Source organism: Mustela lutreola, chromosome 6, assembly GCF_030435805.1.
Source record: "Mustela lutreola isolate mMusLut2 chromosome 6, mMusLut2.pri, whole genome shotgun sequence".
NCBI classification, from domain to species: Eukaryota; Metazoa; Chordata; class Mammalia; order Carnivora; family Mustelidae; genus Mustela; species Mustela lutreola.
In genome coordinates, this window is record NC_081295.1 from 98960534 (window position 1) to 98984282 (window position 23749).

Genomic DNA, 23749 nt, shown 5'->3' on the forward strand with positions numbered 1-23749 from the left:
TCAAGAACAGCTGCATTCAGGAAATAATCCTACCATTACCCAAGCAGCTAACACAGGAACCACTCGAAGAAGGGACAGCTCTCTATTTCCTGACAGGAAACACAAATTCTCTCTACCACCTGCTCAGTAGTTTTGTTTGCTTGGATGGGAGCCTTCCCTGAGTAAAAATGGCAGATCTGGGACCCAGAGAATGCTCAAGCCAAAGCTTTGCATGCATTTTCACACCTGAATGGTCTTTCTTTAGAAAGGCTTCTCCCCCTGCTGGGTTACTTCCCCTTTAAGTGCAGAGCTTCTGGAGTTAAGCTCACTATCTGCACTTGAACCATGAAGTCAGCCCCTGTGGGGCAGGTGAGGAATGCAGCCTGTGGTGGCCCTTCATCCCTAATGACACCTGAGCTTCCAGAAAAGTGCTCCAGGGCCTTGCTTTTCATCTGCAGCAAAGAACAGGTGGAACCTGTTCCTCCCGGCCTCCCCCATTTCAGCCCACTTCGGGCATAAACTTGAGGCAACAACACATCCTTACTTTCCAAAGAAAAAGAAATGGCATTTAAATGCACCCCACCATGCCCCACTCCCTGGCCTTGCCTGCTGCTGTCATTATGAGCACAGGAGAGGGCCCTTGAATGCTCTGGTCTTCTCAGACAATGGACTCCCAACTGACCCACGGTGTGGAGGGAGGCAGCTTAGGGGTTTCCACCAGTGGCTACAACAATGTCTTGACTGTAGTTATGCTTTCCAGATCAGGTCTCCCCTGAACCCCACTGGTCATTCATCAGATTGGGGCTAGAAGTGCAGTGTGGTGAAACACCAAAACAAAGCTAAGCACCTCTCTGAAAGGAAAGCCCTGACAGTGGTGTCTGGGGCCCGGAGCTCACAGAGCTAACCAGTCAAACAGCTGAGGGAGCAAACACTCATTTCTACTTCTCCGTCCCTCGCGGTTGTAACGAGTTCGCTGAACAGCCGTGGTGATGACTTCCTTACCTGCCTGAGGGGCAGTGAGCCTTGCACTTTTTCCTGGAGCCCTGGTGGTGCACTCAATCTTCCTGGGAGACACATCTCTAATATCACATGGAATACCTGAGGGGAATTTTTTAAATCAGATAAGTGGACAAAGAAAGAGAGAGAATGAGAAAGAAAGAGAGATAGGTATACTGAAGTAATGGCAAGACAACACAACCACGCTGAAGTAGACAGGCTCCTATTCTAAGGCAATGAACTGGATGTGGGTCATGCAGCAAACATTGTCCCCCAAAATGCAGGGGGCCAAGAAAGGGAGTGTGCAGGGCAATGGGACAGAGGGCAGCTTATAGTAATCAGAAAGCAAGCCAGGCAAAGCAATGCCATTCACTGAGGACACACCCCACCACTCAATTGAGCATGGGAGGACAGGTGTGACGTGAGATGGTGAGGACATGTTCCCGCATCCTTGGCATCACCAACCGGAGGAGACGTCTACCTGGCAGAACAGAAGGTGCTCAAAGAGTCCCACAGAAGGATTAGCCTAAAAGACATTCCAGAAGAATCTACATAGCAAATGCCTATCTACTCTAGCTTATAGAGAAGGCTGAGCAAGGAGGGTGAGGAGAGAGGTTGCCTTTCAGTAGGAGTAAACCTTTGTGAGGAGGCTGCCAGACTTTTCCCTTCTCTTCATTCCCAGGATGAGGACCCTGACGCAATTGCCCATGAATTATGAGTGTGTCCGCAGAACACCCTGTTCCTGCAGGACACCTGGTCTCCACAAAATGGGTCAAACACCTTATGGCAGGTGTGTGACGAGTCAGAAAAGGCAAAAATTGCTTCCCCCACTCTTTCCATGCCGTAAGAGGTATGTAATCTCCTACAGCATTTAAAACTATGAACTACTTTCAGCCATTTCGACTTGGTTACCTGCTATGGTAACCTGGACAGGATTGTCAAAGAAGTCTCCTGTAATTGTGATGTCTGTTCTTCCCCCAAGGCTCCCAGTGTCTGGAAACACCGATAGTATTTCTGCAAAAGAAAAAAAAAAAGTAAGCTTCCGAATATAGACCAGAATGTGACCCAGATAATAATATAATCATAGGAGGTTACCAATAATGTATTCTTTTTTAAAATATATTATTTATTTATTTATTTGATAGAGAGAGGGAGAGAGCACAGCAGGAGGAGCAGCAGCCAGGAAGAGGGGGAAGCAGACTTCCCACCAGGCAGGGATCCCGATGTGGGGCTCGATCGCAGGACCCTGGGATCATGACCTGAGTTGAAGGCAGACGCTTAACAATTGAGCCACCCAGGCACCCCTCAATAATGTATCCTTTTTTTTTTTTTTTAAGATTTTGTTTATTTATTTGACAGGCAGAGATCACAAGTAAGCAGAGAGGCAGGCAGAGAGAGAGGAGGAAGCAGGCTCTCCGCCGGGCAGAGAGCCCAATGTGGGGCTTGATCCCAGGACCCCAGAATCATGACCTGAGCCAAAGGCAGAGGTTTTAACCCCCTGAGCCACCCAGGCACCCCAATGTCAACTTTTCTAAGATGAGCAACAGCTGGAACTTTTTCTGGTAAGAGTCATTCAAAACGCATATAAGGACTCATCTATAGCAGTATGTATAATACCTATAGGATCAATATTTGAAAGTCACTCATGCTATCAGCAGAAATCCCTACATACCATGATGCTTTCTTAGGCAGTCTGTCACCAGACCTCAAATACTCAATGTGCAAGTCACAGAACATGTAATGTACAATGTATATGTATGTTCCAGAACATGTAACATATTACTTATAACGTAATGTAGTATGTTATAAAGGAATCAACTTCGGATGCACCAAGCAAGGCCCTGTTCACCCATATGAGTCTGCAGTCGGCACTAAGCAAAAGAATGAACCCCACTACCGTCTTCAGGAGACTTGTCCTCTTCCCCATCTTGCCTGCTCCTCTCCCGGTGTGCACTCACCCCTCAATCCTTCTGTGCTGCCTCCTGACTGCTTCAAAACCCCACTGTCAGATGCCCCATAGTCCCCAGATGTAAGATTTTCTGGTCCTTTCCTCTCTATGATCCAATTTTAACCATTCTAAGTTCCATTCCCTGCAGGGGAAGACGAGTTGTGTTCTCCAGTAAACCGAAGATACAAAGGAGCTAATCATGAGTGGTTGTGGAGTTTACCGGGGCATTTCTTACATAACGCTCCTGTCCATGAAACAATATAATTGTGACATCCTGGGCTAGTGAAATTAAAAAGAGTACATGAAAGTACACAGGGGAGGTTTAGGAGTGAGGGCCTGGTGGACTACAAAGAAATTTCTAGAAATGACTCTGGAGCTGAATCTTAAAGCATTAGTTAGAACTGGCCAAGTGAAGGAGAGAGAGAAGGGAAAGGGTGTTTAAATAAAACAAGTGATAGGACGCCTGAGTGGCTCAGTTGGTTAGGCGACTGCCTTCAGTTCAGGTCATAGAGCTGGAGTCACCGGATTGAATCCCACATCGAGCTCCCTGCATGGCGTGGAGTCTGCTTCTCCCACTGGCCTCTATCCTCTCATGCTCTCTCTTTAATAAATATATAAGAAAAATATCTTTAAAAAAATAAAAAATAAAGTGATAGGCTGAGTATGGAGAGAAGTTGCGTTTCAAGTCCATTTCAGTGTTGCTGGAAGGTAAGAGGGAACAACGGAGCAGGAGAAGCTGATGAGGAGAAGACCAGAGTCTGAGACCTGTACCGTTTCCTGTAGAGGGCAGCCAGCAGGAGAGAAGCATCAGGTGTGTATTTGGTGTAGGGCATGGCGGTGGCGATGTTAAGCATGGAAGCAGCAGAGGACAGATGGCAGATAGGGGCCCCTGGGAGCCATTGTGGCAAGCTGCGCAAGAGATGATGGGGTTCTGAATTGAGGCAGTGGTCGTAGAGATAGAGTAGACACATCATCTTTAAGAAATCGATGGGAGGTCTAATTGCAGTAAGTAAACTAAAACTGTACCTTGAAGCCAATGGTAGGTAAAACCAACAGAAACTAGTAACTGAATAAATTAGAGACTAGAGATGGGAGGAAAACTGTAGATGAATCCCCAGATTCTTCCTCAACTCCTTTTTTTGACAGTTTTTAGAGTAGGACGGACACCATTTTGTCCAGTATATAGGTATTTAATTACACCTCAGAAAGACTAAATGACTTAATAGAACTCAACAAATCACTGAATGTTAGCCCTCAGAGAGCTCTGCTGGGAACTCTCTGTCACCATTCACAACATGTCATTGTCCACATTCCCTCTCCCATAACCTCCTCTGCTCTGAGCTTCTCTGGCCTGAGAGTCCTCATCCCAAGAAGACATTGGTGCCAGAAATATGAAATAGCTATGTGATTGGAGATACCCACCAGCCTGTAATTGTTCAGGGTTCAAGAGCGTTGGTCAACAAAGCTTGTGGTCAGGTGGCCAGGAGAGTGTACTTCCCATTGTTTATTACTTTTGTGTGTAAGATTTTGAATTTGGATTTGCATTTTCTAGCACTAGGAACTTTGGTTTCTTTGCCTTTCTGGGTCTGTGTCTTCATCTGAATTAAATAAACATTGAGCTCACATGTAAAACACTCAGCAAGCTCCAGCCCCACTTCTCTTGGCCCTCATTACCACCATCCCCTCAGAGGTTTCTTCCAACTGACTCCCAAAGAGACTAGTTACACTGTGTAAAAATAATAAAGGCAAGGGTCAAAATTCAGCTTTTTACACAATTAGATCCCCTCTACAGAGTGAATGACATTTGCCCCACCACCTACTATATTTCTTGCACTTTTGGCAAAGGTAGATCCTGCTGTCCCTGGAATGGGTTCCTCCCTCACAGTCGCATCTACGATGGTTTTATGATCATTGTCAAGACTCAAACCTAAGCACTCTTCTTCAGTGGTGAACTTCCTACTGCCAAATTGGGTTCACAGTTTCATCCAAGTTTCCAATTTTCAGCATTCATTTTTCAGCATGGAAGTTTACCCTTCAGAGAGCCACACCATCGTTGAACATCAATATTAGCAAGTCATAAATTGTTGGGTGAATGTTCAGAGGGGGCATTAAAGTAACCGGAAAGATACACTTTTGTACTTTTGGGGGCCACTGCTTTTCTGTTATTTCTCAGAACACAGAACAAGGATGACTTCCTTTCTTTCATTCATTTTTTATCCACAAACTCTGTATAGAAGTCTATGATCAAGCCTCTTTTAATATAGAACACACACAAGCAATTTTTTCTCACCCAAAACCTAAGAGTCACCCATCATTATGGGGGGGTAGGAGGACAGTTTCAGGTGCTCCTGGTTTTAGAGAAATGGCACCAGGAGAAAGGGAAGAAGAATCCAACATTGAGCGAGGTGTGAAGGAAGGAGTGAGGAGTTCAGGGAGAAAGGCATTAGTACCTGAGTGTGTCTGGTACAGGAAAAGTTCCAGCTTAGCACTGATCATCCATGCATTCTTATGTACTATGGACCTGCCAAGACAAAGGTTTGCTTTAGATGGGAAAAAAAAAAAAAAAAAAAAAAAAGCATTCGAGATTGCATTTCTTAAATCAGCTGCCTACAACAAAGATCAAGGGCCAGCCTCCCCTGATCTTTTGAACAGTCTGGATACCAGCTCCCTTTGATGAGTAAAGAATGATACCCATGGGGAAACTTGTGTTTTGTGATTTTGAAAGTTTTTGATAATAATACCTACTTCCAGGGAGTCCCAATAATACCTATTTCACAGAACATCACCAATGTTAGGGAAAGATGAATGTGAAAGGGCATAGTAAAAAAATGGCCTATAGTAGATACCCAATAGATACTAGTGTTATTCCTTCCTAAATTTGAGAAAAAGAGGGAGAGAACCTCCATTCTTGGGACTGGGAGCTGTAGGTGATATGCCACTATCACCACAATGGGATGAATGTCAGCTAGAGAGTATGCTTTTCAGGAAAACCCTTGACAAGTTATATGGTGTCAGAACATTAGCTAAGGCATGCAGAAACCATTCCAAATCATAATCTCCTCTCCAAAACTCTATGAAATCTGGACCCTTTCTATCTTGAGGAAGGCATTTCTTAGAATGGTACAGTGCATTTTATGGAACAATGTCCTGTTTTAAATTTATGAGATTACTGAAGATCTAATTACCACCACTTTGTGCCGTCATCACATTGAAATATTTACATTACCTCAAGATGAGTGTGTAAGATACAATTATATTCACCTAAGTCAAAAAAATCAGGTAGGTACACAAGGTTTCATTAATGCTATTTTATTCCTGTATGTTTAGAATTTTCCACTATAAAAGATTCCAAAAAAATAAGCAAGACCAGAAAGAGATCAATAATATAAGGTGATGATAAATTTGCTTGTTTCCAGTTACTTACTTTCCTTTGTTAAATACTGAGAAACTAACATTCTGGGAGCCTGTAACGAAAAGAAACAGACATTAACACAGGAGTCTGCCTGTGTCACAGGGACCAGGTCCTTGCTACCATAAACCCAAGGACTCCAGATAATCACCAAGTTACCACCCAGACCTGTAATTTCTTTAACAATGCCCAAAATAAACACCTCTGAGACTCAGCACAGTCACTGTTGACTTCCAACAATAAAAGGATAGATGTGGTAGCACATAGCAGCTCAGAGTCCGGGCTGAAAGTCACACTAAACATGGTAAATCCATAACCAGCTGCCCTGGTCACTAGCTGCAATTTTCTCTCCTCTAAAGTGAAAATAATTCCATCAGCCTCACCAATCCACTCACTGTGATGATTAAATTAATTTCTATTTAAGCTCTTTCATATAGATTTTAAAGCCGTTCTCAACAGCTGGTAGTGACTATAATCATCCTTGTGAGAAGCAATCCTTGAACTAGTATTTTTCTGATACAGAAAAAGAAACACATAGAACTTTCAACTTATGTTACTTCTTGGACAGACCGATGTAGTTGCCTTCTACACGGCACTGCAGAGTCCCAAGACCATGGTCTTCCTGAAGAGGATAGCTAGAGAAAGAACCAAAACCAGTGGTGAGAATTACCAGACAACTCAGTTCAGTAGTTCTGACTCTTTAGCCAGGAAAATGAAATAAAATAAAATAAAATAAAATGCCAGCTAGTCAGTGAAAATGGCAGATTCAGAAGGCATAATGAACTCATTGGAGAAAATATGTAGAATAGTACTAACTAGAGTTCTCATCAATAAATGTGCTATCAGTTAAACACATGGTGTAGAGACAAAATTTCACTCTCTTCAGACCTCTCCATTCTTTCCAAAGCCTTTACAACAAGGACACCAAAACTCTTACTAAAAAAATCTATTATTAAGTGTGAACCCCCTACAGAATGAGAGAAGATATTTACAAATGATATATTTGATCAAGGATTAATAACCAAAAATCTATAAAGCACTTGTCAAACTCAACACTCAAAAAAATAAACAAAAAACCCAGTTAAGAAATGGGCAGAAGACATGAATAGACATTTTTCCAAAGACATCCAGATGGCCAACAGACACATGAAAAGTTGTTTGACATCACATTTTATCAGGGAAATACAAATTAAAACCATGATGAGATACCACCCCACACCTGTCAGAATGGCTAAAATTAATAATACAGGAAACAACAGATGGTGAGGAAGCAGAAAAAGGGGAACCCTCTTACACTGATGGTGGGAATGCAAGCTGGTGCAGCCACTCTGGAAAACAGTATGGAGGTTCCTCAAAGTTAAAAATGGAACTACCCTATGACCCAATAATTGCCCTAGCAGGTATTTATCCAAAGGATACAAAAACACTGATTCAAAGGAACACAGAGAGCCCAGTGTTTATAAAAACAATATCAGGGGCGCCTGGGTGGCTCAGTGGATTAAGCCGCTGCCTTCGGCTCAGGTCATGATCTCAGTGTCCTGGGATCGAGCCCCGCATCGGGCTCTCTGCTCAGCAGGGAGCCTGCTTCCCCCTCTGTCTCTGCCTGCCTCTCTGCCTACTTGTGATCTCTCTCTCTGTCAAATAAAATAAATAAAATCTTTAAAAAAAAAAAAACCAATATCAACAATAGCCAACTATGGGGGTGCCTGTGTGGCTTAGTTGATGGGTGACTGCCTTTGGCTCAGGGCATGATCCCAGGGTATTGGGATTGAGTCCCACATCAAGCTCCCTGCTCAGTGGGAAGCCTGCTTCTCCCTCTCCCACTCCTGCCTTCTTATGTTCCTGCTATCACTGTGTCTCTCTTTGTCATAAATAAATAAAATCTTAAAAAAAATAGCCAACTATGGAAATTTCCAACTGTGGAAAAAGCCCAAATGTCCATTGATGGACGAATGGATAAAGAAGATGTGGAATGTATCTACAGTGGAATATTATTCAGCCATAAAAAAGAAGGAAATCTTGCCATTTGCAACAACGTGGATGGAACTAGAGGATACTATGCTAAGTGAAATAAGTCTGCCAGACAAAGACGAATACCATATGATCTCATTCATATGTAGAATTTAGGAAACAAAACAAATGAACATAGTGGAAGGGTGAAAAAAAGAAGGAAGCAAGCCATAGAGACTCTTAACTACACAACAAACTGAGGGTTGCTGGAGGAGAGGTGGATGGAGGATGGGCTACATGGGTGATGGGTTAAGGAGGGCACTTTATTGAGCACAACTGGTGTCATCTGTAAGTGATGAATCATGAAATCTCCTCCCAAAACCAGTATTACACTCTATGTCAACTAACTAGAATTTAAGTAAAGATTTTGGGGGGAAAACTGTCAACCCAAAAAAGAAGGCTCCTGAGCAAGCAAATTGAAGACAATAGGAGGAGATACATTATAGAGTTTGGCCCTATAAAATGTCAGTCCTAAAACACTAAGCGATAGAGTATAATTCTTATGATGGCCTCAAAAGATGGTTAAATTTACTCAATCCTGAGTGAAGTGAAATCCAGCAAAATTTGGTTAGCTAAACTGTAAGCATGTAGACACTCTTTTTAAAAATTCACTGTAATACATAGACAAATTTTAGTTGTTTTTTTATTCCTTTGGCTGGTCATTACAGCAGAGTGGCTAAGAGCACGAACTTGGAGGCTAGCTAGTCAGCCCAGGTATTCATTCCAGATCTGCCACTTTCTCTTTGCAGGGCCTTAAGCAAGTTACTGGACCCCTCTGTGCCTCAGTTTCCTCAGCCATAAAGCGGGAATAATACCCATAATGTCTTCACAAGGATATCAGGTAACCTAAATGTGAAAGTGTTAGACAGGGTCTGGCCTAGAATGAACACTTAGTATTAGCTATTTTTTTTCAAGATTGGTTTCAGAATCCACTTCAATTTGCATTTTGAATCAATTACCATGTATTTTCCAGTAAGTCTAAAAATAAGGTAGTCAGCAGTTATGGGTGATCTATATTAAAAAATAGATGTGTGTGTGTATGTGTGTGTGTGTGTGTGTGTGTGTGAGAGAGAGAGAGAGAGAGAGAGAAAGAGAGAGAGAAAGAGAGAGAGAAACCCACATGGAAGAAACTAAAAGCATGTATGTAGGCAGGAAAGACACTCACCGGCTTCCTGTCTGCCTGTTTACAAGAGAGCAGGCTGTGACCCATTTGTCTCCTTGAGCTTCCATTATCAATGGGCTGGATAAAAAAATGGGGGAAAAGACATGAGATAATAGCGTTAGGGTCCCAGTAAACATTCCTGGCAAAACTCACAGGAAACATTGTTCTGAGCATTCTCCTCTGGATTTATGAGAAATTCTGCACGTGGCCCAAGCCTGTCCCCTGAGGAGACATTGAATCAATTCTCAGCCTACAGGTAGGAGTGCACAGCACTGTTTCATGGTCTGCATTTTCACACGGCAGAAGGAGCCTTTCCCTTTTCCCCCCAAATCTTCATCATGTCCACATTGGCTCTATTGGGTCTACCCAGAGTTTATGCCTTTGTTTCCCCTTTCAAATACTGTATCCCAGACTCAGGCTGACATGGAACCAAGCAGTGAATGTGGCATATTATTAAGGATGACCTTGGGGCTTCCAGTCTCCACAGAAAGAGTGATTTCCTTTCAAAACAAGCTGACCATGAATTAATGCCAGAAATGTAGATCCTGAGTGTAGCCAAATCATGTCCTCTTCAAGTAGGGCAAAATCACAGAAAGGGAACAGAACAGAGGAAGATACTGCCATCCTCTCGAGGAGTACAAGGACAATTAGACCCAGTATATAGAATCTGCTCAGCTATAGTAAGACTAGGTTCCTTCTACCTCATCAGTCCTCGCTCTAACTACTTCATATGTTGCCTAATCAGTGGCTTAGAGCTTCCGCCAAAGACTACAACTTCAACACTTTCCCTCTGGTCCTCCTCTTTCCCTGGCACACCTGATTTAAAAGTAACACCTTCTATTTCATGAGCCTCTGGTGAAGAAAGTCATGTTGGCAATCCCAATCATTCCCAGCAAACAGTAAAACTCAACAGCTCTCAGTGCTTTCTCCCTTCCTCCCATCACACTAATGGAATTTCTAAATGCACAAATGCATACCAACCAAACAGGGAAGTTATAATGGTCTTCTGGGTTCATGCGTCATTTTATAAAAAATTTATTTCAGCCTCAGAAACAAGGGGGAGAAGGGTGAGAATCGAAAAAGAAAACCCACGGATGCAATTACAGTGCGATTCACGCTGAGCCCAGAGTGACTAGTTGTCAGTATATAAATGGACCAACTTAATCGACCAGTTGCAATTACATTAACAAAGTTTGCTGAAGCCCAGCTCACCAGGGACCATAAACTACAAAGAGGAAAACAGCAGTTCTGTGCCAACTGCTCACAATTTATTGCTATTGGGGAAGCTGGGCTCAGGAAGCAATCCAGCATATTTGTAACTAGTTGAACACCCAGATGAACAGTCTTACCTCTCAATGTACTCAGCTTCAAAATCAAAGGTTTCTGATCTTCCAGTGATAATCCATCCATACACATGTATTAGTTTTCCTGTTTTAAGAGGATTTTTTAAAAAATTAAACAGACTTAGCTCCAACTGTAAATTACAACATAGACTATTTCTTTTTGGCTACATCTATTTAATATAGTCAAACTGGTCATGAGTCAGAATATTAATGCCTTTTTACAAACCATACAAGAAAGGAGCCCCAAATATGATCCTGTGATCAATACTACACGTTGGAAAGTCTAAAATAACCGATTATTGTAATCACAGGCTTAATCATCTAAATATGAGGCATAGAAGCAGTAACAGGTCTTCCTCACAATCTCATGAAGTATGAGGCTTTCAGGAGCAAGGGGCTGGTTTCCACATGCTGCCTTGTTCTACGCTCTTGGCTGTGTATAGACCATCATGGGATTTAAGAACAATGTCCTTGGGGTGCTCCACATTTCATGAGACTTTCCTCTGGACACTTGCTAATATGAACCACCCAGGAGAGGCTGGGTATTTCAGATGTTAAACTTTTTTCCATATCTCAGAGTACTAAAGATTAAGTGTCAAGGATGACCCAAATGGATAGAAACTAAGAAAGGAGGGGATGAGATGAAATAGAACAGTGTCGTGGCTTAAAGGATGGGCAATGACCTATCTCCTTCATTCAACCAATATGCTAGTCTTCAAAGACAGGGCAAATTGGGGATCTGCAAGCAGTTCATGTCCGCCTAGTCCACTGACAAATGGATGACTTCTACTGCTGCACTCCTCTGTGTGACTCACAGGGATTTCCACTGGGTAGCAAACGTTTCCTTAATATTCCCCTCTTTTGAGTTCAAGTTCAAGAGGAAGTGCAGGCATCAGCAATCGCCTCTCAGCAAGGTGCCCTCTCGGTACTACCCCGACCCGCTCTGCTCACCAGAGGTGAGAAAGGAATCTGATGTAACTCTTTCTCTAAAAGAGTTTGGGGGCCCCTCCCGGATGTTACATGAGCTGATTTCTTCTATAGTTGAAAACACCTAAACTCAGCTCTGTGCAACTACATAAGGCAAAGTTTTAAACAAACACACCACAGCAAGGTGATGTAGTTCAGGCTCACCAGACAACCCCATGACCTGGAAATGCGTGCCTTCCAGATAATTAAAGAATTTACCCATCTGTGCTGTAGTCTCACAATGATGTGAAGAGATGAGAGAGGTTTTGGTTAGTAAATAAAACCTCAGGGTGCCTGGGTGGCTCAGTTGGCTAAAGCCTCTGCCTTCAGCTCAGGTCATGATCCAGGGTCCTGGGATCGAGTCCCACATCGGGCTCTCTGCTCAGCAGGGAGCCTGCTTCTCCCTATCCCTCTGCCTGCTGCTCTCCCTGCTCATGCTTGCGCTCTCTCTCTCTCTCTCTCTCTGTGTCAAATAAATAAATAAAATCTTTAAAAAGAAATAACTAAAACTGCAAAGATGGAAAAGAAAAGAGCACCCGTGGGGCTCATGAGGCCACTGAATGCAGAGGACTTAGAATCTTTTCATGGCCACATTCAAAGTCCCAAAAGAACATGACCAAGAAGGTATTCCCTTCACATTGTGCCTGTGTAGTAGTTGTATGAGATGCTTTCAGATGTGGTCATTGGATGACTGGCAGTGAAACCATGGGACCCTTCCAGGTAGTATGAGAGTCACTGTACAGTGAGTGGGTAGAAAGGGAGGGAACCTAATGCCTTAGACAAAGGTCACAGACATGAAGAAAGCCTAGAGTCTGCAGTTCTCTGCTCCTGTTAACAACTGGCAAAATAATTTCCCTTCATTTCAATAGAGCTAAATTATTGATCCCTAGCTCTGATGGGCACAATTTTAAAAACTGGTAACAAGTTATAGAAATTGGGAATTCTGTGACTTTCTGACTTGTTCCTCAACAAAGCAACCCAACAGAGGCTAAGAAGTGGCTAAGCCTGTCCATGGTGCTGGACAATTCTACGTCACCGTGGAGGATGGTTCATCACAGGTAGAAAGTCAACTACTAATGGAATGTCATCTCTCCTGTCCCCACCACCTCCCTCATCTCTGGGGCTGCCACTCCGGGCAGGCTTCCCAAACCTAGTGAGAGTAATTGTCTGGAAAGTGACTTCAAAGATGTTGCTGCATGGATCCTGCCTGGAGGGACCCCTCCACTCCAACCAGGCCAGTCAGCGATCATTCCCCCAGAAGGTGGAGAAGACAGGGTGCTGCACTCGTGCTCGGTGAGAGAAATGGGCCTGACAGATCTGAGTGAGCCAGCATCCCATTTCACACCTCTGACGGCAGGCTCCCTCCTCAGCCCTCGCCCTGTGGACTTCTGCCATTGAAACAAGAGCTCTCTAACACCCCAACAGCAGGGACCCAAACATCGGCCTGTGATTTTCAGACCGCATCTCTTTTTAATAAAACGTGATCATGCCTTGATTAATCAGACACATGGAAAGGAGAAGATCTCTGAATAACCTGCATGAATAAAATCAGGCCAGATTCATAGTCTTCAGGATATCATTTAAATACACACAATGTAATCTGAGTCTATACACATACACAGAAGTGCAAACACTTTCCAGCAACTCGGATACCCACTTTGACATTCTTGAGCAGTCAAGCCATTCAAAACGAGATCAGTTTATGCATTTAGACACAACTACATATAAACAGTTAGCAACTTGTATTCCCGTAATTACACCATCTGGAAAGCCTGAACAAAGGAACAATCTGAAATAGACATAGGAATTTGCCAAGAATCAGACAGTGAATTATATATAATCCTCGCTGTGCTTACTACTTAGTTGTAAGACAGGCTTAGCCATTCTTGAATCTAATTCTTAGCTGCCATCCCTTCTTTTATGAAAATCTCAGCTTTCTCTCTCTTCTCCTCTTCTAGCCTCTAGCTCTTGCATGTGTGCGTGTGCCTTCTAATTTAAAAAAAAAAAAAAAAAAAAAAAACAATGGGGTATGTATCAGGGTTGTTGGCCTTCCGTGTGGTACAGGACACCACCCCTCAAAACAGAACAAAATGTTGGCTATACCTACCCACTCTGGATTCTGCTTGCCTGGGTTCAGATCCCGGCTGTACCCTCCCTAGCCGACTTTAAGCAAGCTACATAACCTTTTAGTATTTCGTTTCCTTGTCTGCCGAGAAGAATAATAATAGTCCCTATGTCCTCAAGTTCTTGTGAGGATCTAATAAGACAATACACACCAAAAGCTTAGAACAGAGTGTGGCTCACAATAACATTCAATAAAGGTTTGCTACAAAGTGGATGATTAGCAGGTTAAGGGCAATGATAGGGTTTTATATTTCCTCCATTCTCCAGCAGGACCTGGTCTGATTTTGCTAGCCTCTTTTTCTTTTTGTGTTTGAATTCTTTAGTTTTCAGCGAAGTAACAGAGCAAAAGTGCCCAAAGGTGAAACCAAACCTGGTTAAAATTAAACCAGAGGTTGACACTTATTTTTAAAACAGCATCAGAGAAGAAGCTCAATGATCCCATTTATAGAGAGCACCCACCTGGAGAGAAGAGTTTGCAATAGCTCTGGCAAAGGGATCCGTAATTGCTCCTATTTTAATAGGGGATTTCTTACCTGGAGCTCCACTTGGTGGTGTCACTTGATAAACAATGGGTGTCTGTGCCCTGGAAAACTGTTCAGGAAAGGTCATCACAAGGAAGTGATTCATTAGCGTATCACAACCACAAACAAGAAGCAAAAGTCATTCCCCATCAAATATTAGTCTAAGGTAGCAAATGGTTACATTTCCTCAAATCAACTTTCATCTGTTTCTCTTTATCCCCGTAATCTATCTGTGAGGTGAAGGTGACAGATGTTATTATCGTTTTTCCATAGAGGAGGTAAAGGGAATTTCATCGAGGTCACATAGCTCTCTCTGCCCTGCACTGCACTGTCCAAACTTTGGCAAGTCTCTTTCTCCCTGCCCACCTGCCATACCCGGGAACACATTTTACCAGAAAGAAAGTAGGTAGGCCAGGCTTAAGAATTCCATTATTGTAACTTGTTATCTTGGAATCTTGAAGGATTTTTTAATTTTCCTAGACAAGAATTTGTTTACTTAAATTGAAAGGATTGCAACTTAAATTATCAGCTAACAGCTAGGCAGGAATTAGTGAGCTACAAAAAAAAAAAAAAAAAAATTGGAAGTTGGGTAGGAACACAAATGAGTATTTGTTGGGAAAATGGATGGTGCCTACTGAGAGAAAAATGATTCAAATTATTCAAGGAATGGGAAGCAACCTTACTCTTTGAGAAGGAGGAAACAGCACTGATGGGAGAGGTGAAAGCCTGGTCATGGCACACCAAATCATCTTTCTATGCCCCTCCCCCAAAGCACATTCTCTGTTAATTATAAGCTCCAGAAAGGCAGAGACAATGCCAGACTCAGCCATGGTCATATCCTTGTGCACAACCTGGGATAGAGAAGACATTCAAATCTCTGTGAAAAGATAGAGTGGCCTCCTATGACATGATTATATCAATCAATCATGATATGGTACCTTGAAGTAGAGGAGAGAAAAAGACAACTCTGGAAGTCCCGTCTCACCTATAGGCATCTGGGTTAGCCCAAGATTAGTGCATTTCATGGTCAGGGCCAATGTGAAGAGAGAAGCAGAAGAATGCACTGACCAGGCCAAGGTTTGACCCATGAGCTGATAACACTCAGGAAAAAAACCTGGTCTCCGCCTTCTGACACCCTCACTCCCAACCTCCTCTAAACGCTTAGACTGCCTTTAGTCCCTATAAACTACACTGCTTCCCACTTGCAAATCCAATGACAGCAGATCGTTTTGCTTGGTCTGCTTCCAGCCAGAAGTCCATCTTCCCAGGGAGAATATCACCAAAGAATAACTCCATTGTTCAACAACAGCCCTAAGCAGAGGGGAGAGCCAAAGACATTTCAACAAAGCTGACAGTGGCTTGGCAAGCATGGGTTTTAGGCATTGATCCACACGGCTGAACAGCCTGCCATCAAGGCTAGTTTCCTCCTTTGTAAAAGAGAGGGTTAGAGAATAGGTCGCAGAAAGTATGTACAGTCAGAAGGTCAAGGTAAGAATGTAGTGACCTCACCATTTGGGAGCTGCTTCTGATCTCACCAAAAGATAAGGATTAATGCAATTCCACACACACACCTGCCAAATTGCACATCCGACCCTGGCCGCCCAGCTTCTTCCTGCACCCTGGCCTTCACCTCTCACTGGGGCGCCCTCCTTACCATTGTCATTTCCATTGGAAGTATACCCTAGGAGCTTCATGAGGAAGAGCAGGGGTTACCAGTCCTTCTCACAGATGTTAGAAACTGAGGCAAAAGAACAATCGAGTCCAAACCAAATACATGGTTTGTATGGTATTGTAACCCAGAGACATGCCTTCGGATTTCCAGCTTGCAGTGTTAAGACCTACCACTCACTCAGCCTGTGAGCCATCCATCAGAAACGAGGGGGCAAGAGAGTGACTCCTCGACCACTCCCTGCTGTTCCTTGTCGTGCTGGGGCGCTCAGAGTTAAACCTCAGAAAGATTCTCCCTTGTGATTCCCCCTGAGCTGACACGACAGAAAAATAGTACATTTCTAAGGAGAACAGGCCCCGCTCACCCAGCAAGCTAGAGACATGACAAAGTGAAAAATTAATGAGCTTCCAAATCAAGCTTCCCTCATGCCGATCCCTGAGCCCCGGCGAGGTCAGTGGCAGCAAGATGGGGGAGAGGGAAAGCATCAGATTAGGAGAGTGAAGCCACAGCCACCAGCTGCTTGATAAACCTTCTGTGAGTTGTTCAAACTTGTCAGCGCCCGCAGCAGGCTCTTTGAAGTGGACTGGCGAGATGGAATTAATTTTTAATACTCACAGTTCCCCCCAGTCCCAGTCCCAAAACAAAGAGACACACCGTGTTTTATTTAGCTTGGAATGCCTCTCATTAACTGCGTCCCCTGGTGATTTTCCATCAACTCGCCAAGCTAGGCGAAGCACTCAAGGACTTGTTTCCTTTAATGTGCAATTTTAGGAAGTGCTTCTCCTCTCTCCCCGTGCTCTCCTCTCCGATCTTTAATAAGTAGGAATACTTACTATCTGGGGTGAAAGGAACATCAAAACCAAAAACAGCATGGTGACCAGGGAGGGTGCCCGGCCATCCATCTTCTGCTACATTCACGGAGACAGGGGAGAGGTGGGCATGTGGGGCTTAATAAGAAAGAATGATCTTTTTTTCCTTTCTGCTGCATATGTACAGAAGCACAATTACAAGATTCTCTGGGAGGGAGAAGCAAGTTGTTAAATGTGAACTGACAGCAAATTCCAAATTTGTCGATGAATTGCCTGTATGAAATGTAAATCGCAACAGGGATGAATTTAGGGGATGAAGTCTTGTTCTAAAGAAGCATTAATTAATGACCGAGACTTTCATGAACAGCCCTTCAGTGGGGTCACCCTGTGGTAAGGACAACCATGACAATGAGCTCCGTCAAACCTCAAGGCTTTTATGAAACATCTAGGAGCTATCCTTTCAGAGGTTAGTGGAAAACTAACCTGAAATGGACAAGAGGCTGAACCAAACACAGAATTAAAACCAAGTATGCGTATTGCTTCTCCAGCATAAGTTAGGCATTAACTCATGAACTCTCGCTCTCTCTGCTTCCCTTTAGATCTGCGCTTGAAGGAGAATACCACTAGCAAATGCCCTTTCAGTCTAGGATTGGAAAGAGGAGCAGCAATCAACCATGAAGCAGAGGGCAAGGTAGAACTTGGGTCTCTGAGTCCCTTCCCCCTACTGAGATGTAGGAGAACTGCAGCTCTGACATGAAACATTGGCCAAAGATAATCTTTGTGACTTCACATGGGCTTCAGTTTAGATGAAGACTTAGAATCCAATGCACGGGGGCGCCTGGGTGGCTCAGTCAGTTAAATGTTTGCCTTCAGCTCAGGTCATGATCCCAGGGTCCTAGGATCGAGTCCAGTATCTGCTCCTTGCTCAGCAGGGAGTCTGCTTCTCCCCCTCCCTCTGCAGCTCCCCTTGCTTATGCTCTCTCTGTCTCTCCCTCTCTCTCCGACTCTCTCTGTGACATACAAACAAAATTAAAAAAAAAAAAAATAGAATCCTCAATTCAGGTTCAAATCTCAGTTCTTTTAGATTCCACATGTAAGTGAAATCATACAGTATTGGTCTGTATCTGTCTGACTTATTTCATTTAGCTTAAGACCCTCTCATTATGTCCATGTTGTCACAAATAGCAAGATTTATTCTTTTTTATGGCTGAGTAACTTTCCATCGTGTATATATACCCCATCTTCTTTATCCATTCATCTGTTGATGGACACTTAGGCTGTTTCTGTAATGTGGCTATTATAAATAATAAACATAAGGTAGCATCTACTTCTTCCAATTGGTGTTTTCATTGTCATCACATAAATATCCTGAAGTGAAGTTGCTAGATCATATTTCTGTTTTTAATTCTTTGAGGAACCTCCTTACTGTTTTCCACAGTGGCTTCACACAATTTACATTCCCACCAGCGGAGGGAATATAGTTAATAACATTGTAATAACTCTGTATGATGACAGATGGCCACCTAGACTTATCACGGGGATCACTTTGTAATGTATAAAAATATCAGATCACTATGATATATACCTGAAACTTAGAGGACATCATAAGTCAATACAAAAATTAAAAATTAAACTAATTTTTAAAAAATTGTAGTTCTGCCATTTAGTACCTGGAGGACATAGGCAAAATTATTGATGAGATGGGCACATTATTTCATCTCCCTGAGCCATAAGTCCCTCATCTGTAAAACCAGGATAATAAATAGCTACCCCATAAAGTTGATGTGAGCATCAAATTAATGCACATAAATCACAGAGTCTGACAAGTGTGCCACACTTAACTTTCATTGGTATCATCTCAGACACCTCACAACTACCATCCACCTTTCTTCTTACCCTGACAAAGCAGACTCTGGCTGACTTAGAACTTGCTGGTTGATAGCACAGGCCTACCCTCAGACAAGGTAAATACACATTCCTCCATCCTCAGAACCCACCTTGAACATACAGTTGTCTCGTGGTCCTGGACTGGGGCTGCCCACCACCTGTCCCCCAGAATGCACCTCCAGGTAGTAGAGACCCTCGTGTGCTTCAGAGAGCAGAGATCTGAGGGCAGAAAGTGGAAATCCTTGTGAACCAAAAACTGTGAACTACCAAAGCCAACAGCCCCATGAGATCACTCCGAATTTCTTCCAGCACCTGTGAATCAGAGCTAAGCAAGGATTCCTATGTTTCATTTTCTACAGTCTAGATCCACTTACCCACAAGACTTTAAAGATTGGATCCTACACCAACGTGTTATAATTGTTTTACAGAAAGCCCTTAAAATTAAAAAAAAGTCTATCTTGCAGAATTGTAGGTTGATGGGACTTCAAGACTTGGAACAGACATTGATAGATAATCTAATCCTAGTTTCCATTAAAAAAAAAATGCTGACAGTTCCAAAGAGATTAAGAAAATTATATGTGCAAACATCACGGGTCAAGGGTGACTTGGGCTTAAATCCTAGGCTCTTTCAGGAAAAAAAGACATTGATTTCATTCATATGTTGCCAAAAAATTTCTTGCCTTCATCATATTCAAGCAGCCCATAAACACTTCATATATGCACCAAAAGAATCCTGGATCCCCTCTCCTCTTTTCACAAATATCACAATGATTTATTTGCCTTTTTGATGCTCCCTTCATGTTGACTTTTGTAAGAGAGGGAATAGGATGACAAAGGAGCTAGAATTAAGAAGTGCCTCCCCTCCACGATTTTCTCACCAAACTCTCCAGCATGAGTTTAATTACTTAAATTGCACCATCCAATGTGCCACCATTAGCCATACGTGGTTACTGAGCACTTGTGATGCAGCTAGTCGCAAATACAATATGCTAAATGTAAAATCCCTGTGGATTTTGAAGACCTGGTGTGCAAAGAATATATAAAGTATAGTGTTAGTAATTTATATATTGATTATACATGAAATAATTTTCTGGATATGTTACATTAAATAAAAATAATTAAAATAATTTCACTTGGTTCTTTTGACTTTTTAAATATGGCTACTGGAAAATTTTAAATTACATTTGTTGCTAAGGTAGTATCTGGATTAGACAGTGCTGATTTAGAGGCTATAGTGCCTGTCCTGGTGAAAGCAGATATGTCTTTATGTTAATGAATATGATGGTATTTCACTGATGATAAAATGTACATTTTTTCACATTTGAGGGTTAATTGAACTGGATATTCATCTTCCAACCCATGAGTACATGTACGAGGACAGTGTTTCTTTCCTCTAAAATAGATTATATGGTACATCTCAAAATAATTAATATGTTGGCATTGAGGGAAATAGAACATACAAAACTTCAGAGTTTTGATCTATTTCATAGCAAGTTCCTGCAGGAACCCTATGCCCATATCCACTATAAAATGTGAGGAAGACATACAACCGAGTTTTAAAACCAATAGCAGGTGGGAGGTTGGGGAAACCAGGTGGTGGGTATTAGAAAGGGCACGGATTGCATGGAGCACTGGGTGTGGTATAAAAACAATGAATACTGTTATGCTGAAAAGAAATAAAAAAATTTAAAAAAAAAAAAAAAAAGTACAACCTGTGGGGTATCAAAGTGGGGATGGCTATCAGACCATCAGAAATGTGGGTCTGGAATTCAGGAGAGAGATCTGGCCTGAATACAGATTTGGACATCACTGGTATATTTCTGATGACTGAGATGTGGAAACAAGTGAGATAACACAATAGGAGTAGAAGAAGAGAAGGGGATAAATCTCCGGGTATTGCTAAGAATATGCCTGTCAAATAAAATTTTATTAGAATCTAGAAGCCAATTATTAGCACTGCAAAAACTAGAATCCTTTTTTATGTATGTGAGAGATAAAAATAGTAGATTTTAAAGGCAATTACACTACCAAACAGCACCCATCGATGGTAAATCTAAATCTAAGTTGTTTTTTCTATGTTTATGATAGCACAATGAAAAAAATTTTGCTAATGAAAAATCTACAGCGTTTTAAGGTTTCAGTTATCAAAGAATAATGAAATTCATCCAATGTATTCTACTGATAGAAGAAGGATACTGAGTAGAGAATTTTTGGAGGATTATTTCTATATGTAATAAAAATACTTTTTTCCTTTAATTATTTAATTATTGTCATTTGTTTAATCAATAAAGCAATCAATTTATGAAATAAATAAATAAATAAATAAAACCAATAGCAGGAGGGCTGCAAGAAAGTTCAGTTCAAGAGTCATCTAGAGAGCCACGCCTACTCACAAGCTGTTGTGCTAAGTACCATAAGGACAACAAGGGTGATACTAACATATCCCTTGTCCTCAGAGTACTTCCTTCTAGGATGAAAGTGACAAGTGAACAATAAACCTAAGCGTCATGAGAGACACAGGATTGAGAACACGGGGCCACTGCGCCACACGCGCCATGCCTCTTGTAAATTACAAAACGGGCTCCTTCCTCAAAGCTGTGGCAAGCATCACCTAGAGGTCAGCCTCTATCCCCCCCCTTTCAAAGAAGAGCAAGATTACACTCAGTTGTATGTTCAGGGAAGAGCTGACATTTGCACGTTAGATTTCAGGAGGCAGAGATGGAAGAAAGGGAGGCTTCCTGAAGGGGAGAACAGAAAACAAAAGGAAATGATAATTTCTTGTCCTCTTAAGCAATGATCCACTTTCACACGGGATCTCTAAGACATGAGAACGAACTTGTATGAAACTTCATAAGCCATCAAGAACTTGAATAGGACGGTAGGTGACCTGGAATCCTGTACCAATCATACCAAAAAGGAAATGGGCTGAGGACGAAAGCAAATTTCCTTTCTAATTGGTCTTGGGTTTAGGAACAATCACTATAATTATACCTATTTCAAGAGTTGAGTTCTTTAGATGGGGAAATGGCACCATTTATTGAAATCTTAATAGCGATAGAGCTCCTTGCAAACAACAAGAAAGCACAGCTGGAAACACAATCCAACCCCTCCTTATAAATGTCTCAAAGTTCTTTCCTATCTTTTCATCCTCCCTTAAGCCTTAGTGCCCTTCGCAGAAGCGTATTCATGTGGAATATTTTTTTTTAAAGATTTTATTTATTTATTTGTCAGAGAGAGAGTGAGTGAGAGCGAGCACAGGCAGACAGAGTGGAAGGAAGAGTCAGAGGGAGCACCAGGCTCCCTGCGGAGCAAGGAGCCCGATGTGGGACTCGATCCCAGGACGCTGGGATCATGACCTGAGCCGAAGGCAGCTGCTTAACCAACTGAGCCACCCAGGCGTCCCATGTGTGGAATATTTTTAAAGCTATAGCTATAGAGGGAGTTGCTCTAATGTGCCACCCCAAATTACAGCGATAGGCAAAGCACTGGCCCTGTCTGATCTTCTCCTACCCAGACAGGTTACCTGGTCCTGCACATGACCACCGGCAAATCCAAGAAGACGGGAGAGACATCACAAGGGATGCTGGGCAGGGAGGGCTCAGCCACATTCACCAGGTGTATCTCCAGCTGAGCGCCATTGGCAGAATAAAGGAACTCCGACTCCAAACCTAAACACAAGGGAAAGGGGAATCTCAGGCTGAGCAGAGTTGCAATCCACACTGGAGAATATAAAAACATGGCTGCACAGGGCCGTGTGACATGCTGAGCTTGTCTGAGGATGAAATGACTACTCATTTCCAAATGCATTTATGACTCCAGTGTAAACGGATGGTCTCATTTATGAGTTTATAAGAAGAATTTTCTCTCTTTGAGTCCATCCACTGAAATCCACTTTCAGCCATCACAATTACTCTCTACTCTGGTACAGATGGGGAAGCTGAGCTGTAGTTTAGAAGTTCCCACATGTAGAACCATCTGCAAGACTCTGGGAACACATTGCCAAGGACTCTGCTACATGCTTCCATATTGTGTCACTTGGGGCTCCTAGGGTCCCATCCCACAGCTTTGGATAAGAAAGCAGGCACGGGCATATGATGGTGTGATGGACTCTCCTTCTGTGACATCAGCAAGCGAGCGTCTAGAAACACAGAAATCAGTGTGAGTGGGTCCAATGCCCTTCGGGCCTTCTTTTACACCTGTCCTTAGCCAAAGCCTCATGTATTATTTAGGATTCTTACTACCAGTAAGTAAGAAACTTGCTTTTGGTAAGAGCCAAACCCACCATCAAAAATGACCGTGATCCACGTTCCCCCTGCAAGACTACCTTCTTCAGGTTCAATGTGGAAACTCCGGGAAGGCACTGTCAATGAGTAAGAAAAACAGTGAGTTTGAAGTTCAGAGTCAATACACCTGCTTCCCTAATGTTATAAAAACAAAAACTAGCATTCCTCCGAATCACCAGAAGGGCTTGACAAAGCACGGATTATTGGGCCCCACCCCTGGAGTTTTTGATACAGTCAGTGTAGGGGAAGGCCCAAGAACTTACAGTTCTGACCAGGAGCTGCTGGTGCTGTTGGTGCTATGAGCCTGGGGATCACACCTTCCAAACTTCCATTTTAAGGAGAGTTCTGACTAATCCTCTTATTTTGGACCTCCAAAAACCCACAGTTCACCAGAACATTCCTACAGTTCTACGTCATTTGGGAAGGGCCTCAAGACACATTTGGTTCCTAATTAAACACATATGATCTGTTCTCTCTGTCCCACCCCTGAATTAGGTAGTCCTATTTTAGCTGTAAAGCCACTATTTATTTCTTGTAACTCCACTTCCCAGACAAGAGGAGAAACTTGTAGAAGCTGTCCCTATCTCAATCATCCTGCTCAGTGTACCATCCTCTGATTTCTTCCTTTTGACTACGTGACCAG

The 23749-nt window shown here is 42.6% G+C and overlaps 1 protein-coding gene across 15 annotated transcripts in view; it reads right to left on the reverse strand.

Moving 5' to 3' along the window:
• Positions 1-23749, reverse strand: part of PKHD1 (PKHD1 ciliary IPT domain containing fibrocystin/polyductin) — a 475577-nt gene that overhangs the window by 442726 nt on the left and 9102 nt on the right. For all 15 annotated transcript variants that reach the window (XR_009354742.1, XR_009354743.1, XM_059178234.1 and 12 more), the window contains 11 exons: positions 23106-23183; positions 22347-22491; positions 18934-19042; positions 14471-14528; positions 10854-10932; positions 9508-9582; positions 6903-6967; positions 6348-6387; positions 5374-5444; positions 1888-1989; positions 982-1077 (listed from right to left, as the gene is read on the reverse strand). Coding sequence is in view for 13 of the 15 variants with exons in the window: in XM_059178234.1 (XP_059034217.1) it covers positions 982-1077; positions 1888-1989; positions 5374-5444; positions 6348-6387; positions 6903-6967; positions 9508-9582; positions 10854-10932; positions 14471-14528; positions 18934-19042; positions 22347-22491; positions 23106-23183 (918 nt within the window). In the remaining 2 variants the exon portion in view is untranslated. The remainder of the gene's footprint in view (positions 1-981; positions 1078-1887; positions 1990-5373; positions 5445-6347; positions 6388-6902; positions 6968-9507; positions 9583-10853; positions 10933-14470; positions 14529-18933; positions 19043-22346; positions 22492-23105; positions 23184-23749) is intronic.